General features: G+C 44.8%; 2 protein-coding genes across 3 annotated transcripts; both read right to left on the bottom strand.

Annotated features, from left to right (window-relative positions):
• Positions 1 to 8,341: 8,341 nt before the first annotated feature.
• On the bottom strand, positions 8,342 to 16,104 carry LOC308139248 (transmembrane protein 120A-A-like). Of its 2 annotated transcripts, none has more exons than XM_080508620.1 (12): positions 15,959 to 16,104; positions 14,842 to 14,960; positions 14,642 to 14,758; positions 14,500 to 14,559; positions 14,147 to 14,242; positions 13,413 to 13,502; positions 13,154 to 13,219; positions 12,108 to 12,169; positions 10,989 to 11,084; positions 10,675 to 10,739; positions 10,087 to 10,155; positions 8,342 to 8,721 (listed from the first exon to the last, which is right to left on the bottom strand). In XM_080508620.1, the coding sequence occupies exons 1-12, from the start codon at positions 16,034 to 16,036 to the stop codon at positions 8,614 to 8,616; spliced, it is 1,026 nt and encodes a 341-aa protein (XP_080364746.1). In that variant the 5' UTR covers positions 16,037 to 16,104; the 3' UTR covers positions 8,342 to 8,613. The 2 variants fall into 2 exon arrangements, with proteins under 2 accessions (XP_080364746.1, XP_080364747.1); XM_080508621.1 differs by having other exon boundaries at positions 10,989 to 11,081.
• A 785-nt stretch (positions 16,105 to 16,889) lies between these two features.
• On the bottom strand, positions 16,890 to 19,698 carry styxl1 (serine/threonine/tyrosine interacting-like 1; the record flags this gene model as incomplete). Its single annotated transcript, XM_080508481.1, has 9 exons — positions 16,890 to 17,198; positions 17,425 to 17,537; positions 17,947 to 18,050; positions 18,136 to 18,281; positions 18,385 to 18,518; positions 18,623 to 18,722; positions 18,945 to 19,006; positions 19,101 to 19,206; positions 19,459 to 19,698. 9 exons carry the CDS (start codon positions 19,696 to 19,698, stop codon positions 17,067 to 17,069), a joined length of 1,137 nt encoding a protein of 378 aa, XP_080364607.1. The 3' UTR covers positions 16,890 to 17,066.
• Between the last annotated feature and the right edge of the window lie 80 nt (positions 19,699 to 19,778).

Genomic DNA, 19,778 nt, shown 5'->3' with positions numbered 1-19,778 from the left:
GTACACAAATGTACAGCCGGCCGCTTAGCGGACACGCTAACATCCACGCTCATGCTAATGAGCTAATTAATTTTTTGTGTGGCAGTTGTATTTTTGGGACTGTTTCCATCTGCGGAGCGATACGTTATGTTCATAAGAGTTTGTGGGTGCTATGGTTGGAAGGTGGAGCTGTGCTGGGAGATTTTCTTTTTCTCACCCGACCTGAACTATTCTAAATTATGAGATTAATCAGCTGACGCTAACAGTCTGACATCTTTCATGGTGTCAGGAGGACTAACTTGGTTCAGGATTAATGAAGCTTTCCAGAAGTAAACCAGAGTTCAGTGACACTCTAGCTTGTGACATTACAGCTCTGATTAATGCTAAATGCTAAATCTGAGGCCATAACAATCACACTTCCATTGCCCAAAAAACATTTACAGTTTCATTTTAGTTAAACATTTTTATACAACTGGTCATTTCATACTGGCTGCATCTGTGTGGAGAAACACAAGCAGAAGGATCTGTACATGGCTGCTGCTTCGTTCTCCGCCTGAGGCTCTTCTGAGTGAATTTGTTATAGAAACTGAAGCAAAATTCCGTCCTGGAACATCTGCTGCTGCAGACTTAAAGCTACAAGAGGCAACTTGAAGAAAAGTGAATAAAAACACAAATTATGAAATAGGAATACGTAATCACAAAGTGCATCACAGTGCCCCCCCCCACTCCAAGTGATCTGCAACATACCGCTGTGTGTGTAATTGTTGGGTGGGCAGGCGGCGCCCGAGCACGGCGGGGGTCCGCGGGGTGTTGACTCTGCACCGTCCAGGGAAATCGTACTCAATCAGACGAAGGACAAAATGTGTTGTGAGTAATTTCGTCTTGGCTCAAACCAAATTGGCCATCTGGCTTACAAGAAACACACAATGTGTGTAGGAGGGGACCTATTGACCCACTTCATTGTTCACCCTGTACCCCCCCCCCCTGTCCCGGGGCCAAATACTCCCAATATGTGGGTCAAGGACGTGCGTGAAGGTGTGTGATGTTGAGTTTTATTAATATAAATGACGTACATATAGAGGGGCTGCAACGTGTTTGGAATTGTCCATATTTGCTGTGAAATGTTGACGTCTCGTCCGAAATTCACCAAGTTAAAAATCATCATTTTGAACTGCGGCCATGTAACAGGAGGTAGAAGATGAAATAAACTGTGCGTGATGATGAAACTACAAATATCACTACAGTTGCAGGAAGATCCCTGCTTTCCACTGCTTACTTTTCCAGTGAGTTCTAAACCTCTAAGCTTTTCATCAGACTCTCAAACAGTAATAGAAAAAAAATCTTTTTTTTTCCTAATCTTTTGAAATTATTTTTGAAACTTTTTCCTTGACTGCGCTGGACATTCACTATTAGCACACATGCTGTGAATAAGCAAAAGATGCAGATGTTCTAACTCCTTGCATGTATTAGCTTCCTATTGCTCAGTTATTCTGAATCTGATTGATTCTCACTGTTGATAAAAAAAATAATGAATCTGATTCTGATTCTAAGATCCCGCTTACACGACAATGTGTCAAGTGAAAACCCATCGTCTTTGTGTTTTCGTTTCAGGAGGGTTTTGCGTTTACACGGTAACGTTTACGCAGCAACAGTGGAAAGGCTGAAAATTGTAGTTTTCATGTTGGGCCACTAGTGGGTGTTGTTGGTTGTTTTTGTAATGAAATCACACACACATGCAGCAAAGAACAACAAGCTCTAAACATCAACATTGGGAGAACACAGACATTACAGTGGACAGACGAGCAAGTTGGATTGTTATTACGGTGACTGTCAAAATAAAACTACCAAGTCCAAGGAGAATATGGACGAATTGTCCATATGCTGATCGTGTGCACTGCTGATGCAACTTGTAGTTACTACAGCCATGGTGTGCGTAACGCAGTAGTAGCATTTCAAAACAGATGCGTTTCGAAAAAGTTTAATTTTTTCCGTTACCATGGAGACAGAGTCCAAGCGTTTTCAAAATTGTCAGTTTTCAGTGGCTCTGAGCTCCGCCGTCATGGAAACAGACAGTCAAAATGCAACAAAGGTTTTCACTTAAAAAAAAGGTTGTCGTGTAAACGGGGCACCTCTGAAGCCCCAATTTTACATTAAAAAATATAGAAAATTTAAAGTGCCATCATCAAGCTGCAAATGGTGTAGATTAAAAGCAAAACACAGAAATAGGAACACTAGAAAAAGGTGATGGGTGGACAAATAAAGTTGCAGAACACTTCCAACTTCAAGTCACAGAGCCAATCAACCTCACAAAGGGAGAACATGCTGACTCCACACAACAGTTGTTCTCTGTACGCTCTCCAATCATTAACTGCCCTCAGCTGCTTCACTGAAATCAAAAGTTGCACAAATCTAAATGCCAGTTGTCGAGGAGCAGTTTTTAATTGATTTTGCACCCAGATGTGAAACTCACTTTGACTTAAAAACGCTCATGTTTTGGTTCCCGAGTCGATTTGTTGCTGTTCTTCTGTGTTTAGAAACATTAATTACACCAATAATGTAAATAGAAATCTTCACCTGCAGCTAAAAATATGAATTATTTGAGTTCCCTTTGCCAACGGTATTAACATTTCACAGCTTGTTTCTTCTTCTCCCGCTCCTCCATTCAGTCGGAAATACAACCAACTGATGTGTGGGTGAGATCTGGGGTGAGGTCCGGCGGTCACACACTGACCCTCCGGGCTCCTCGTACGTCTCAGGAGAGACAAACGCACAAAGTCTGTGGACGTCGTGGACAAACACAGCTGCTCACACGAGAAAGAACCAGCCCCGACTTTCAGCAGCAAACTCGACATTTTGGGAAGAACACAGCTCAAATCTGCATCAGTATGACGTTTCAGAGGATAGAGACTTGTCCTCACAACCAGAATATCCCCGGTTCCAGGCCTGGCTTGGGGGTGGAATTGATGGAAGGGACCAGCAGATCGTTCGGCGTGGGACCGTGAGCAGCAGTCGAAACACGGCGAGTGCTGTGCAGATGTATTTTCATCGTCTCCAGCAGTGTGGGTGGGCGGCAGCCGCCGCCGCTTCAGGCTCACATCACTCAGCTGGCTTGAAGATGCGTTTCTGTCAAAGCTGACAGGGGTGGAAAGAAGAGCGAGGATGGATACTCGAGTACCTCTGCTGAGATCAGACCTGGGCTCCATACGGCCCGGGGGGGCCACGATGAGAACGTGACCGCACAGATGAACGGAACGCCCGACGTACACTGCCATCACCAGGTGCAGTCGATCACACGCTGAGGAGGTGAAACACATCAGGGCAGGAGAGCAGCAATCAGACAAAGGGAGAGGAAGTCGGGGAGCCTGAACGAGACAGCGTGAGACTTCAAAACCAAAGAGGAAAGAGACAAGACGGGAAATGTGCTCGGTGACAGCGTCGGGTCGCCTTGGCTAACGTGAATGAAGTGGGAAGGTTTACTGCAACAATCATAAAGCAACTGTCACCACTTGTGACTTCATTCTTAATTACATCCTGGGCATATAGTGTGTCGCCATGACGCACTGTCTCCTTTCAACCATGTATTCTGGCTAAACACTGGGGAAGGGATCGGGTTCCAGTCCTGATGTTTTCTCCAGGACTCGGCTTCAAGTCCGTCCTCTTCTTCTTCTCTTCTTCTTCTCCGTCTGCTTCAACCGGGAGGCGTCAGAAACCTCCAGTGTTCCGAGACCTCCTTTACGTTTACGTTTACGCAAGAACCTTTTCAAAGTAGGACATCGTTCCTTTTTAACCCACAAATTAGTGCTGATGTTTTACTTTACTGACACGTTTCATCTGCAGTCTTCCCACATTTGATGACATGTGGATCTTTATTGGATGATGACCGGCCACGCCCCCCTGCTCAGTGGAGTCTCAGTGGAAACTAGAGAAACCCTGACAGCAGACAACAGTGCCCACTGGTGGCCCAACATGAAAACTACATGGTTTTCACAACCTTGCTGTGTAAATGTGAAACTATGCATTTTCCTTGAAACATGGTTGCGTAAGCCACGTTTGAGAACCACAACTTTTGTTAAAGTCTTTGTTGCCCAGGACTTTCCTTTGTATCGGGAGCGAAGGGGCTGGCGGTCTCACTTCACAATACAAAGAACGTCGGTTTGATTCCAGGCTACTGGGGGGGGGGGTTGTCTGTTTGTAGTCTGCATGTGCTCCTTGTGTATGTGTGGCTTTTCCTCCAGGTACTTTCTTTTATTTGGCCAATTTGTTTCTATAATAGATGGAAGATCGGCAGCAGCACTTCAGGGGGCCTACAATTTTTTTTTTTTTTTTTAAAGTTTGGCCCGGAGCAGTGGCGGTCGCTCTGGTTGGACTTCAAGGTCTGACTCCAGTCTGGAAGGCTTTGAACGAACCGAAGACAGTTGGCAGCCTCCAAAGCGCTCCAACATTCTGTTTGATGGTTCAAGAGGTTGTAAAGCCGCATGGCAAACCAATCTCTCTTACTTTGCTGTCTGCTTTCCCGCCGTTGCCATGGAAACCTGCAGCCCAAACCCCCCCCCAGAAAGGCAGAGTGCGCCTGCAATCAGCGCCGCAGCGCGGGGGGAAGTCCTGCCAGCGTTGGTTCCTCCCAAACAGGCGCGCTGAAATAAAGATGAATTCTCTTTTTTCTCTGGAACTCTGCAGGCCATGAAGCTCTCTCTCTCTCTCGCTCTCTCTCGCTCTCTTGCTCGCTCGCTCGTTCTCTCTCAGACTTCCTCATTCCTCTTGCTCTCATTTAACAAGTGGATGCAATCTTGTTCCCGTCGCATTAAATATGCATGTTGAATTCATCTCTCAGTTCATATTTCAGGAGGTGAAGGAGTTTCCGTCATGGGACTTAATTTACTAACGAGGAGGGGAAAGATCTGAGCGTGGTGGCTTCAAGAGCGCCGAGCCGTGTTTTCCGCATTAGCCTTATTTTGTTCAATCATTTGCTTGAAACCGCACGTGCCCCCCCCAACGCCACGTTTCCCTCCGACTGCCCGTTGGCGTGCCAGCATGTGGAGGAAGACGTGTCTGGCAGGCGGCGGGCCGCCGGGCGCAGGCAGCAGGACATGTGCTGCAGCCGACGGAACAGATTCAGACGCAGATTGTTTAGGTTACGCGGCGAAGGCGTTCCGCCGACTTCACACCTGCTCGGATCCACGCAGGCTTCTGGAGCTCGGCCCCTCCTGTTTTCATAATTTAGGCAGGGCGATGTTATTTCAAGCTGCAGCATGGGCCGGTGCTGAAATATTAAACTACTGCTTCAGGAAGACTTTTTTTTTTTTTTTTTTACTTTTTTAACTTTTCTGTGATTTGTTAAAGCGGAGAACAACGACAATTTTTTCTTTTCTTCAGGTTGTGAATAAAAAACGGAGTTAATCTACATAAAGTTACGTCATTTCTTAGCGAAAGCGACAGGAAAAGGAGCTTGTGACCAAAAATATCCACGAGAGGGTTGTCAAATGAAAACAGAAAGTTTTGGCTGCGTTCTGGACGTCCGTTTTAAACCTCCGATCCAACGGGGGAAATGTTTTGAAAATGTGATATCTGCACATGCGCACTACGGCGGTAGTAACTCGCTGTTCTGCACATGCTCAGTGGAGTTACAATGAGAGCAAAGTTTCCTCTGTCGTGTCACGACTCCCAGTCCCGAGTCTCATGGGACTTGGTGGTTTTATTTTGACAGTCACTGTCAGAGGCGGGGCCTCCAGGGGGCGCCACAAAATACAAAAAAATATAATATGAAAATATAATATGAAAACTGAGATTGATTCAAATAGGACACAATGTTCATGGTAGTACCTGATAAGTCCTTGTGTATAAAGTTATTTCATTTAGTTTTTGTATGGAGTTACTGTGCGCTTATGTAAATTGTTTGATGTTGATTATTGCATTTATGATGTATTCACCATAATTCACTTTTTTACAGGATTTTTATTTTGTGGTAATGGTTTTCATATTGTATTTCACATGTGTATTTAATTTACTGATAAATTGATAAGCATGTCAATTGGGTGACATGTTATCTTGTATTTCTCCCATTGTTAATGTTTAGAGCGTGTTGTTCTCTGCTCGTGTGTGGTTTCATTACAAACAACAGCACCCACTAGTGGCCCAACATGATAACTACGTCATTTTACGCACACTAATACTACGACTTTAGGGGGTTGAACCCGAGTGAAGAGGAAGACTTTGAAAAGGACACTTCTCTCCAGGACTTCTTCTCTGTTCGGAGCAAAACGACAGCAGAATGAGTTCAGGGTAACTTTGTTGGACGCTTGAAGTTTTTCCACTATCAACTAAAAAACAAGTAGAATATTTTGGAGGAGGGGACGGCAGGAGGTTGAAGCGTGGCAAATCAAAAAGCTGTATTTTAATTGTTTCAAATATCAGGCGCAGTTAGAGGTTTTGTACGAAATGTCAACACTTCAGTGTGTGAACCAGACGGAGGCTCTCCTCTCACTGCTGGGGAGAAACCAGAGGCGCTGAACCAGAGTCGCCCCCTCAGCCTCCCTGCAGCTGCTGCAGTCGTTCCCAGGCCGACACCGGGAGGAGGAGGAGGAGGAGGAGGAGGAGAAGAAGAAGACGAAGAGGAAGAGGTTGTATCTATCCGGGCCCCCGGAGGGACGCAGGTTAAGTTGAAGGTGAAGGTTTGACATGGCGGCCCGTCTGTGGCCTTCCTCCCTCCTCCTCCTCCTCCTCCCTCCTCCTCCCCCTCCTCCTCCCTCCTCCTCCTCCTCCTCCCCTTCCTCCCCCTCCTCCTCCCTCCTCCCCCTCCTCCTCCTCCCCCTCCTCCTCCTCCCTCCTCCTCCCCCTCCTTCTCCTCCTCCTCCTCCTCCTCCCCTTCCTCCCCCTCCTCCTCCCTCCTCCCCCTCCCTCCTCCTCCTCCCTCCTCCTCCCCCTCCTTCTCCTCCTCCTCCCCCTCCTCCCCCTCCTCCTCCTCCTCCCTCCTCCTCCTCCTCCTCTCTCCTCCTCCTCCTCCTCCTCCTCCTCCTGACACGAAGCTCAGGCTCAGGCTCAGTCCCCGATCCTCATGTCCCTGGGCTCATTCTTGACGGCCCCCACTGCTCCAGCTTTAATGAGAAAGATGAAAGAACCCCCACCCCCCACACTCCTCCTCCTCCTCCTCCTCCTCCTCCTCCTGCATCCCATCCACTTTGCTCCTCGTCCCGTTGGTTCTGCGTCGCTCTCTCAGGCCCTGCAGCACTACCTCAGCCAGCACGGGGTGGGGGGAAGCTCTACTGTAATAAATTGGCTTCTATTTTAAATGTTTCAGGTATTATTCCCTCTCATCTCCTGTGCAAATTTCCTTCTGTCCTTTATTCCTCCGGTTCTGACTCCGGAGCACATGTTTAATTATAAAGAGCAAGGAATGCAGCTTGACTGAGGCTTTTTTTCTTCTCTTTTTTAATCCTTTTTTGGTTTTCTCTCCATAAATCTTCTAAGTCACTTATGATTGATGATGCTCATAATTCATGTCGGCGCGAGCAGAGAGAACACCTGTGCTTTAGCCTTCACGACCTTTTTTTTTTTTTTTTTTTTACTGACGTTTATATATCTATTTGGTTCACCAGGGACAAAAATGTTTCTTATATGTTTGGGATGGAACTTTAACCCAATACAATTAAACATTTGAGCTTTTAAGCAGCTCCATGTGCACTTTTTCAAAATGCCACATCAAATCAATGTTTTTCCGCTTTATTTCTGGCTGTGCTAAGCAGTTGCTGTTTTTAAAAGGACCTTCCACTGGAATTTCTGAGATACATCATCTCATAATACATCCCGCGCCTCCAGTCTTTGTTTCTTCCTGTGGTTTTAAATGTCTCTGGTGTTGTTTAAAGCAGGGGTATCCAACACCAGCCCCGTGAGCCAAAACCGGCCTGCAAGAGGCTCAAGAGTCGTGAACACCAGACGGTTTCATTAACGTCGGCTTTATGTTGAGAATTTCTACAGCAATTCTTTCTTTTTTGTGTATTTCAATCACACACAGGGCCTGCTCTGCATCTCACACACACAAAAAAACCCTTTAACGTTTAAATTAAAATGTAATTATGACACTATTTTACCACTGAAGGTGAAGTGTGGCTGTTGACAGCTTTCCTCCAGAGGACTGGTGACTAACCTTGTCAGTGCAATGCTGCCATCGTGTGGCCAAAGTATATAGTGGAGAAATGTGTGTCAAATAGAGACAACAAGTTTTCCTGTTCAAAATAAAATCCCTAAAATAATAAAGAAAGAAAAAGAAAAAAAACAACAACACAATGTCTTCACAAAATGTCTCACATTTAAGAATGTAGGTGGGGAAGTTTCAAAAAGAAATCAGAGGTAAAAAAAAAAGAAGAAGTTGTCATTAAAGGAGTGTTTTATTCAGCCAAGCCAGAATCTGCAGCAGCTCCTGCGTAACAAACAAGATCTGTGAGGGTCAAAGCCTTTAAGCTTTCGTTCTTTAAAAAATAACAGCCTGGACGACTGAGGGACCTAAGAAGCCGTTCACACCCAGGAAGACCAGCGGACGCTGGTCAAAGTAACATGAATCGTGTCAAAGAGTTGGGAAAAGGAGGATCAGAGCGCCGCCGCCACCGCTAAACGTTAGAAAAAAGTGAAAACCGCTCCGCTTCATACGCTTTTGGACTTGTTGCTGGTGTATTTGTGGTAAACCACTCCCAGGGTGGTGAGGAAGTTCCCCAGGAAGAGAACCATGTAGGAGCAGCCGCACATGGCCACCTGGGAGGACAAGAGAAGAAGAAGAAGAAGAAGAAGAGGAGGATCGTGGTGACGTGAGCTTTAAAGCACCGTGGGGTTTAGGAAGGCGTCGCCATCCAGGTCCAGACGGGTTTGACTGAGAGCCATTGAACCCAGCATCACCATCCTACCCAGTTTGTTTGTTTGTTTGTTTCAATTGGACTTTTCTTGTGCTGGACTTGTGAGGAATATTCCTGTTATGTGACTTTTATTAACGAGTCAGCAAAACGGAACAAACTGGGAATAAAATTGATTTTTTAAAACTTTTTACTGATGCTTGATTGGTATATTTCACCATTACTGAGAATTTATTGATATTTTTTAGCCAATACTGGTAATTTATTGATATTTTTTTTATCTAACACTGGTACTTTATTAATAGTTTTTTGCTATTCCAAGTAATTTATTGATACTTTTAAACTAATATGCGTACTTTATTAATAGTTTTTTATTATTACTGATAATTTATTGATACATTTGAGCTAATACAGGTACATTATTGGTACTTTTTATCTAATACTGGCACTTTATTGATATGTTTTAACTAATGCAGGTACTTTATTGATACTTTTTCACTATTACTGGTCAATTATTGGTACTTTTTTATCTAATACTGGTACTTTATTGATATGTTTTAACTAATACAGGTACTTTATTGATACTTTTTCACTATTACTGGTAAATTATTGGTACTTTTTATCTAATACTGGTACTTTATTGATATGTTTTAACTAATACAGGTACTTTATTGATACTTTTTCACCATTACTGGTAAATTATTGGTACTTTTTATCTAATACTGGTACTTTATTGATATGTTTTAACTAATACAGGTACTTTATTGATATGTTTTAACTAATACAGGTACTTTATTGATACTTTTTCACTATTACTGGTAAATTATTGGTACTTTTTATCTAATACTGGTACTTTATTAATAGTTTTTCACTATTCCAGGTAATTTATTGATCATTTTTAACTAATATGGGTACTTTATTATTATCATTTTTTTGTTACTGGGACTTTATTGATATTTTTCACTATTACAGGTAGTTTATTGATACTTTGTAACTAATAATGGTACGTTATTGATTCTTTTTCACTATTACTGGTCATTTATTGATACTTTTTATCTATAACTGTTATTATGACACAGATATTCTCCTCTCTCAGACACACAATGATAGCTTGTTGCTCCCTGACCTCAGCAGTGGCCGTGTGGACTCAGCAGCGAGCGACAGGCACACACAATCACTGTTTCTCACTAAAAACCTTAACAATTGTTCTTAAGAGTTGGGCGTTCCAGACTATCGTTAAAGGTGCAGTGAAGCCTGGGGCTGTACAAACCTGCCACTCTTTGCACTGTGGAAGCTGGGACATCTTGAACAGTGTGACGCTGTTGTACAGCTGCCAGGACTGCAAACCACAGAAGAAGAAACACAACCACACTTCATTTTAGTTCATTCCAAGGAGCCGATTTTGCTTTTTCGCATCCTCTGGATACATACTTGATTACATTCTAAGGATTTTGTTTTTACACTGGATGCTCTTCCTGGATTCGTTTCAGATTGTCGCGACTTCCAGTTCAACACTTGACCTGATGTGTTACTTACTCAGTAACAATGTAAAAAAAACCAACATCAAGAGGCTCGTCTTGGTTGCAGTTTTCAGTCGAAAGAGTAAAAGTACAGCTGTTGTGTCGATTTATGAAGAAATGCTTCTTCGGCTTCCTTCTTGAAGTAAAATTAAGGAAAAGCAAAAATCAAACATTTGCTCCTGAATCCAGACGCTGCATGTGCTCTGCTCAGACTGACGGCTCCACTTTCACTTAGAAATATACCAAAAGAGCTGCTTCAGTGGGAGATGACAGCTAGAGAGTAATACGAAAGCTTGATCAGATTAGAATCACTAGAATGAAACTTTCTTTTGACTCACCTGACCAAAGAACAAGAACGGAAGGAGGAAGGTGAGACCTCTCCACATCCAGGACTGGAAACCCTCTGAAAAAAACCCAACAAGAAACACAGGAGAGACGAGACGACGGAGAATGAATCAGTCACTCATTATCACACTTCAACGTGACACTGGATGAAAAATGAACATTTCCGCCTGTTGATGGACGTCTGAGTGACGATTCACTCTCGTCTGATGACAATCCAGCTTGGACTTCAATCTCTGGGTTCCTTTATACTCGCGTCCTGCCGGCGACGGCTCTGTGTTGTTCCCGGACGGTGTTCAGACCCACTCACCCACGGTCAGGTCCATGTTGTGTCGCTCTCCCAGCGCGCGCAGTCGGTACAGACAGCCGCTCTGGTAGTAGTACTGCAGGAACTGGACGAAGCCTGCTGAGCAAGCGGGAGGAAACAGAGGAGGGCTCGCGTCAAGAAGGCCCGCGAGACACAAGTTCAGTGCCGAAATGCATCCAAAACAACCGCAAAGACAACCAGGGAAGCTCTTCCTGAAGTTGGCGGGAGGTGCACGTTCAGTTTACCACCGGTCACTCCCAACCTCACTCTCCAGGGTCATGTAAACCAGAAAATAAGCTTTGGCTTCAAGCCTTCACCCATTTCGGTTACAAAAAAAATAAAGTGTGTGAACTTTTAAGCACTAGAAACTGAATGCACAAAATTAAAATGTTTACACTGTAACTGTAACCGATATAAACAATTCGTTGATTCATTGTTTCATTCTTGATTTAACGCTCTCTCTCACACTTTTAGCCTGACGCGCCGTCATTTTATTCCCGCACTGCTTACTTCACACTTAAAATAGTAGGTTTTAGTTCTGTTTTTGATCTAAAATGAAGAAAAAAGAAGGAAAAAGGTAAAAGAGTGGTTAAGATGACTCTTGCAGCCTGATGAGATATCAAGCCGGTCGCGCCAGTAAAAAGACGACAATGTATAAATAAATAATGACCACTCCAAATGTCTTCCTTAAGTATGAGCACGTTCTGAAAAAGTCGACATTGAAGCAAAGCTCGAGAGAAAAGAGTGGCCTTTCGACATGACCCAGATAGAAAATGTCCACAAATATCTATTGTTTCACGAGCGTTTTAGGAAACTGTTCCTGTTGCTTAATTCACTTGCGGTTAATGTTGGGAAATCTCAGACTTCAGCAGGATTTCATCCACTCTCTGTCTCATTCTGTCCTTGGATGCTCGTATTGGATCCCACAGTAAAGCTCCTGCTTCCCACTGCCATCTCCAGTGGATACATTAGAAACTGAAAGTTTTCTTTATATTCACACTTTGCAACAGGGAACAGGACGTTGTGTCCAGCGACTGTGGCTCCCTCCGAGGAAACGGGTCAGAGGTCATTTGAGGCCGAGAAGCCGAGGCGCACATAGTTCCAACCAGAATCGGGACTCACTCTGGTATAGACAGTAGGCGAGGAACTGGTTCCTGAACATTTGATAGAGAACTCCTTCTGGCCTGCAGAGGAAAAACAACATCCGCTTAGAGTCACGAAAGACAAAGTCGTCTCACAACAAAGAACCACATTTATTAGAAGAGAATCCCAACTGATGCCTTGCTTTGACTTCATATCTCATCTGTATCGTGTCCATGAGAGATGTTCAGCTTGGCGGTGGTGTGTGTGTGTGTGTGTGTGTGTGTGTGTGTGTGTGTGTGTGTGTGTGTGTGTGTGTGTGTGTGTGTGTGTGTGTGTGTGTGTGTGTGTGTGTGTGTGTGTGTGTGTGTGTGTGTGTGTGTGTGTGTGTGACCTCAGTCTACCTCATACGGTGGACCTGACGTGCAAACCACAACAACAAATCACTAAACACAACAACAAATTGAAAAACACAACTGCAAATTGAAAAACACAACACAAATGAAAAAACACAACACAAATGAAAAAACACAAAGACGGTAACTTAAAGAGAAACGGTAGATACCAGTTGGCAGCGAGAGATTATCTCTGATTGGACGACGGGACAGTACGGCTTATGAACCGGAGGTCCTTTCGCTTGTGGCGCGTTTAGTTTCAAGAGGAGAAAATACCGGGAAGGAAAGGAGGAACAATGTTTTGTCCAAGCTGCGAGAAAGAGTTGGTAGAGGAGTCGCCAAACTTTTCCATGTTTTGAAATTCGGGCTCCAGGCAGAATAACTTCTGGTTCAAAGGCTAAACGGCTCCGTCGTCCAATCAGAGGGCTCGCCTGCTGCTCTTCCTTTGAAGTTAATGTCCTTGTGTTTTTCAATTTGTTGTTGTGTTTTTTTCATTTGTGTTGTTTTTCAATTTGTTATTGTGTTTTTTCATTTGTGTTGTGTTTTTCAATTTGCTGTTGCGTTTTTGAATTTGCAGTTGTGTTTTTCAATATGTTGTTGTGTTTTTCAATTTGTTGTTGTGTTTAATGATTTGTTGTTGTGGTTTGCACTTCAGGGCCACCGTAACCTCACGAGGAAACCCAGGACACTCACCAGGTGAGCATGACTCCAGACAGGAAGGTGGACACGTAGTGATGGAAGACCCACCAACCTTTGATCCTGAAACGACACCACACTGAACACCAGGACTGTGTGTGTGTGTGTGTGTGTGTGTGTGTGTGTGTGTGTGTGTGTGTGTGTGTGTGTGTGTGTGTGTGTGTGTGTGTGTGTGTGTGTGTGTGTGTGTGTGTGTGTGTGTGTGTGTGTGTGTGTGTGTGTGTGTGTGTGTGTGTGCGTGTGTGCGTGTGCAGACCTGGAGCCGTTGCTGATGAGGATGCTCTCGCGGATGGTGAGGGTGCAGTAGTACCACACCAACAGGAAGTTGAACAAAGCGTCCAGGGCCCTGCGAAGGGAGCAGACGATACCATGCAATACTAGAAAATACAAGGCTTCACAGCAACAGATGGTAAAACAACGTTCACTTCAACTCAATGCAAGTTGATCAAACAAGACCCGGACGATACAGTCTGACATGTTTTGTTTCTTTGAGGAAATAATCTTCTTGACCAGACGTAGAGGTATGCAAAGGACAAAGTACCTCTATATATGTACCTCTTAGTTCTCTTCTGACTTGGATTTATATCCATTTTATCGCTCTAGAATTGTCTACGATTGGACAGTCTTACAACAGAAGTCCTACAGACCATTACTATGAAATCTTAATGGGCAGGAAGCTAATATTCCCTGTTTTCTGCTTCTTGACGCCATTGATGGCCGAAGAGTTACGGGAATAAAAAGTGTGCATGCTAAATTGTGACAGGATTGGAATATAAGAGGTAAGGGTTTATATAATGTAGGCAACAAGAGAATTTAGCATCCGTACATGGAAAGAGTAAAGCAAAGTGTTTCTGGGAAATCGTCATCAAAGTGTGTTGTTCTGCTGGAGACCTCGTGTGGACTCTCCTGGCGTCGTGTGCAACTTTATCGAACTCTGTCATTTTCTCCGTTGCCTCTATCTGACCTGACCGGAGACGACGCGACTCTCACCTGTAGCTGAACACGAAGCGGCAGGTGAAGGAGAAGACGAAGAGGATGACCGTCAGGATCAGCTTGAACTTCTCGTATTCGTCTTTGTAGGCAAACCTGCTCAATCAAACCAGGAAACGACAGGCTCACAGCAAGTCTGCAGGTTGGACAACTTTCTGGTATTCCTTAGTATTTTGTGTGAATCTGTGTAAACCAGGTGATGGATTTTAATGATTATTGCTCATGTATTTGTAATATGTATTATAATGTGTTCCTGACTGTTAAATCTGGTACAAAGCAGCATTTCTTTCAGACAAATGCTTTCTGCACATGTAAATGAACCAATCAACTGAAGTGAACTGAACAGAACTGACTTGGACTGCTTGTTGAGGAGGGTCACGTTGACGTTGCCCAGGACCAGACTGAGGTACAACCTGAGCGGGAAGAGTTCAGAATTCACACCAAGCAGCTGAGGAATCTGATTCTGCTCCAAGCGACTCCCGACGGCAGACGTACCCGTTCTTCTTAGGGAGGAACGTTTCCATCTCGGAGAAAGCAGCTTCCCGCTCGCTGATGGAGTCCTTGATTTCTGCGACGGCGTCCACGTCCTCTGGACTGGAGTTTTCCTTGCATCTGATGGCAGAAGGAGGAGGTGTGAGGTGGAACACGCGGTTCTACCCGGACCACGTGTCGAAGGCCGTCTGATCCCAACGCACTCTTCCAGCGAGTTGTCCAGGTCTTTCAGCTTCTTCCTCTGGCGTGCGATGGCGCCGGAGCAGCCGGCCTGCAGCTTGGTGACTTCCTCCAGCTTCTGCTTGTACAGACGATGAGTGTCCTGGTGGTGGAGACGAGAGCAGGACACTATGGATGCTGGACGACGGGACAATCGGCGAGCCAACGCTGGATCTGCTGCGGTTGTGTTGTTGTTAAGATTCCAGATTCCACCGCAGACGGTTTTCAGGAAGTGTCCTATGAAGCTCATGCAGTGGTTTTAAAGATCTTCACCATCAATTCTGTCATTTTCTTTTCCTACAGGTTCAGTGAATCATTGAATTATAACACATGATGTGAAGGGACTTTTAAAGTCTTCACATTTAAACACTAACCATCATCTTAATTTATTTCCAGATTGGTGAACCGTTCTTCATCTTCACTTCTGAGACCCCAACTCTATAAAACACTCTTTATAAATACCCAAACAATCTCCAATTCTTCTCAAGACGGGCTAAATTGTCTTGATTTGAACATTTTATATGTTCCACTGAGAAGAACATATGTGTTCAAGATGACGATTTTCATTTTAGTTCACATATGTAAATCAATGCATTATAAAACCATTTGCAAACCTGTAGTACTTTTGAAACCTTACATTTAAGTATAGAATAACCTGGGGCCCAGTACTGACCCCTGGGGGACACCACAAGCAATGTTTTTGTGTGATGACTGGGAGGAAACAATTGTCACGAGTTAGTTAATTAACTTTTGTAGAACATAAACATCGACGTGGATGGAAATACTTTAACTGCAGATCTTTCATGAAATGTTCCTTTATTAGACCTGAATTCTGCTCCTGCTTCTGGTTCTTCTTACAAAACCTCTGGAGTACGTGAAGCAGTCCTCACAGCACGTCCGGGAGGAACCGGAGCCTCGGGAGGGACCGACAGGCTGCCGGGGCTCATGTGACAGTCTCCTCGGTGCTGTGAGGACCGAGCGTACCGGCGACAGACCCAGACTGAAGCCGTGTTTTTGTCTCGGACAGCGGCTGGTGCGGAGGGCGGATCCCCGTTCAGCCTCCACTCGGTCCGAACGGAAGCCCGGCGGCGGGGGACTGACCTGGATCTGCTGGTAGTCCTTCTCCAAGTCCTCCCATTCCCGTAAACACTCGGTCAAACCGCGGGGAGTGAACAGCATGGTCCTCAGTGAGGCATGAGGGGCTTCCAGGAGGCCGGGGTACGGTGTGCAACAGATGTGCTGCGTTCAGGGACCCAAACACAGCAACTGTCAACGCGGATGTTGCGTTCAGGGACCCAAACACAGCAACTGTCAACGCGAGTGTTGCGTTCAGGGACCCAAACACGGGCCGCGAGTGCTGCGTTCAGGGACCCAAAGACAGGAACTGTCAACGGGATCGATGCGTTCAGGGACCGAGCCACAGCAACGGAAAATTCTAGTGCTCCATTCAGGTCCAAACCACAGAGACGGAAAACAGTTGTATTGCGTTCACGGTCCAAATAGATGTTCTGATGTTCACGGTTCTTAATTTAACCAGGAAAAAGGGATATTTATGACCAAGAAAAAAAAAGACATTTGATAATGACATTTGTATTGTGAATTATACTTTTAGCAGATTTGTAAATAACATTCGAAATATTCTACGTTCACAGATAATGTCCTTCTATTGAGAAAAACTATTTGCCTCTACAGGGAATTACATTATGCAGGAGGGACATTTTAAATCAAGTGTTTTAGTTCTATTTTTTTAAACTATGTACTAGCTCTACATACATAGTTCATGAAATTAGGGAAAACACATTCTTACGCAAATAATTACACGTTTTTCATTTTTTATTCAAAGTTACATTCGTTTGATCCAAGTTAATGAATGATAGATGTGTCTTCCCAGCTGGTTCTAACTGCACGGACTATATCTGTTAGGTCAGTATGTTTCGGGGCAACAGTTGCTGATGATCAGCACGCGTTTTGTATTTTTAGAGCAGATATTATGTAACTGCTGTCATTTCCAACAAGGTCATCACCTCTGGCTCAGGCCGACATGGACTGACGTTCAAGTTTATGAAGAATACTTTAATACACAAGAAAAACAATTGTGTCAATTCTTGTTATCTGTGCAGACATGTAGTAAATGTTTAGGAATCTGGAAAAAGAAATAATTAAAAGATTAAAAGATGTATGTGTCAGTTGATTTTTGTTCTAACTATTGTTAGAAACAAGAATGAGAGATGTCAGTGAGTTTTGTTCCCTTGGTGTGAAGCTCCCAGTCGGACAGCTGCTGGAGGAATCCGGTGTTGAGCCTCATCGAGGGTTTACACTTCAGCATGTACCTCCAGGCCTCCTGAAACAATCGGAACAATAATGAGACGCAGCGTAAAAATCAAAATCTGTCTCGTGTTATTGGTGATTTGAGGTTGATTCCACAATAAGGCTCCACAAATAGACATTTTGTCATATCCTTAATCAAACCACACAGTAACTGCATATGACACACTGAAGATGAATGTTTTCCACTGTCACTCTCATTTCTAGGAAGAATACAACATTTCACAGGGAACGCCACTGACCTCCAGTGTGTATTTGAAGTGCTGCATGAGAAATGCAATGGTCACGGCACTGCAGCCACTTCCACCCAGTCGGGAAACGATCAGGACCCGAGAGCCCAGGTCAAACTTAGAACCTGATAACAAAAATGGAAAGTTAGATGTCTGCAGAATGTGGTTCAAACCGTGCTTGATATCTTATATTTACATTTAAAATAAACCCAAATTGCTCATAAAATCAAGAAAATAACAATTTGATGCATGTTATTGCTCAATGCATGTTATGATTATTTGATGTGTTCTCGTTTGGTTCGTGCAGTTATTGTTTTTTTCCCCCCAGATTTGTTGGGTTGAAAACATGTTTCAGTTGTTTTTTTCTGCAAAAAAAGGAGTGAAACTAACAACATTTAATGTATATTTTACCATAATGATTTGTAATGATATGCTAATATTGCCTCTGATTTAAGAATCATGTCTGCATTTTTAGTTTTTTGTTCCTACAATGAAAACTACCTCTATAATTTATAGTTTTTGAGGATATCTTACCGATAAAACTACAAATCTTTTCAAAACTTGAATATAAATCAGAAGTCACAGAGTCGTCCACAGGGATGTTCAGCACGGCGTTTGGCTCATGAGCAAATATGGACCTAAAAACAAAGAAAGTCGACAAATCCGTCATTTTGAAGACATGACAAACTGAGGTGAAATTTTAAACATCCTCCTTCGTCTCACTCCAGAGCGTCGCCCTGCGAGATGTTGACGACCGCTCTGATTTTCAGATCTGTGAGGATGCTGCTGTCCGAGCCTTGATTCAGGTCTCCCGCGTACAGCAGTCCTGGGACGATCTCCGCGGGATAAACCTTCAGCTTCTCCAGCTCCTGAGACACAATCAAACATAAAGCCGCAGAAACATTGACATGTGGCTGGATGGTTGGAGGGATGGATGAATTCGTAGACGGATGAAGGGAGTTTTTGTTTTACCGTGACGGTATAGAGGATCTTCTCTGTTCTTAGGAAGGTGTACAGAGCAGAGAACGTCTGGAAGCCTCCTCTCACCACGAGAACTGGATGGAGGCTCATCCTGGCCAGGACCTGAGCGCAGGCCACCGCCCGGCCTGCAACCACACATCAAACAACATCCCATGGGTGTGCAAAGGCTTCTGTGGCCGCACTGACAAGCGTGGACGTACAGCGTGACGCTCCACACCCCTCCTGGTACCTGGATCCTCCAGGGAGCTCGTGCTGTCGTCATAAACCACCACGTGCTGCATGCCGTCAACTTCCACCCACTCCGGCAGGACGAACGCTCCGTCTGCGTCCTGAAAGACCATCACAGGGAGGACGTCATGCCGAGATTGACCCTAAAACACCGTTTTCATCAATGAATTCTATTGGGTTTCAAACCGTTTCTAACCCGGAGGATAGGAGCTGTAAAACAGCTCCTATGAACTGAACTTGACGAGGATCAAATACCTGCTTTTCATATCTACATGTTGTAACTCGATCGTCTCAGGAAAACAACACCACATTGACATTTGTACCGTTTTGGCGTTTCTAGCCGTTCTGATATGGCTTGTGTGGTAGTCGTGACGTTCACGAGCGTCTAGAGAAGAAAGGAGTGAAATGAAATCAAGGCCGAGGTGCAGAAAAACAAGTAAAACGTGAAAAAGCGTTCAATCCGGACAGTGTTAGGTCACCGATCAGGTAGAGGTGATTGATCTCTGCCAGCCTGGAGACGCCGCCTCGCTGCTGGGTCAGGAGGTTGAAGAGCTCAAACGGCTCGCACAGCGTCACTCCGTCCATCTGGAAGAGGTCAGAGATTTATGTCCCTGCATGATAAACTTGTGCCAGGTTTTAGAAGATGCCCTCCACTGAAACAGCTCTGTTAAAAATATCAAGCGATGTGATGATGGCTACAGACTCTGGTCTCTTCTCAGTTCTGCTCTTACTGGACTTCACATCTGCTTCCCATACTGTGGACCGCAATATATTTGGAGAGTTGGGGTTTGTCTGTCTTTAAGAACTTTCAATGTTGCTATGAACCCCTGGGGGGACCGGTCCCTTCAGGCTGTAGTCCCTCTCCCCTGGGGGGACCGGTCCCTTCAGGCTGTCGTCCCTCTCCCCTGGGGGGACCGGTCCCTTCAGGCTGTCGTCCCTCTCCCCTGGGGGGACCGGTCCCTTCAGGCTGTAGTCCCTCTCCCCTGCGGGGACCGGTCCCTTCAGGCTGTAGTCCCTCTCCCCTGGGGGGACAGGTCCTTTCAGGGTGTAGCTCCTCCCACGAGGGGGACAGGTCATTTCAGGCTAAAGTCCTCCCCCCTGGTGGGACAAGTTCTTTCAGGCTGTGGCTCCTCCTCCCTGGGGGGACCGGTCCCTTC

The sequence above is a fragment of the Blennius ocellaris genome (assembly GCF_963422515.1).
Source record: "Blennius ocellaris genome assembly, chromosome: 14".
NCBI lineage: Eukaryota > Metazoa > Chordata > Actinopteri > Blenniiformes > Blenniidae > Blennius > Blennius ocellaris.
This window is presented reverse-complemented; position numbering and strand designations above follow the sequence as displayed.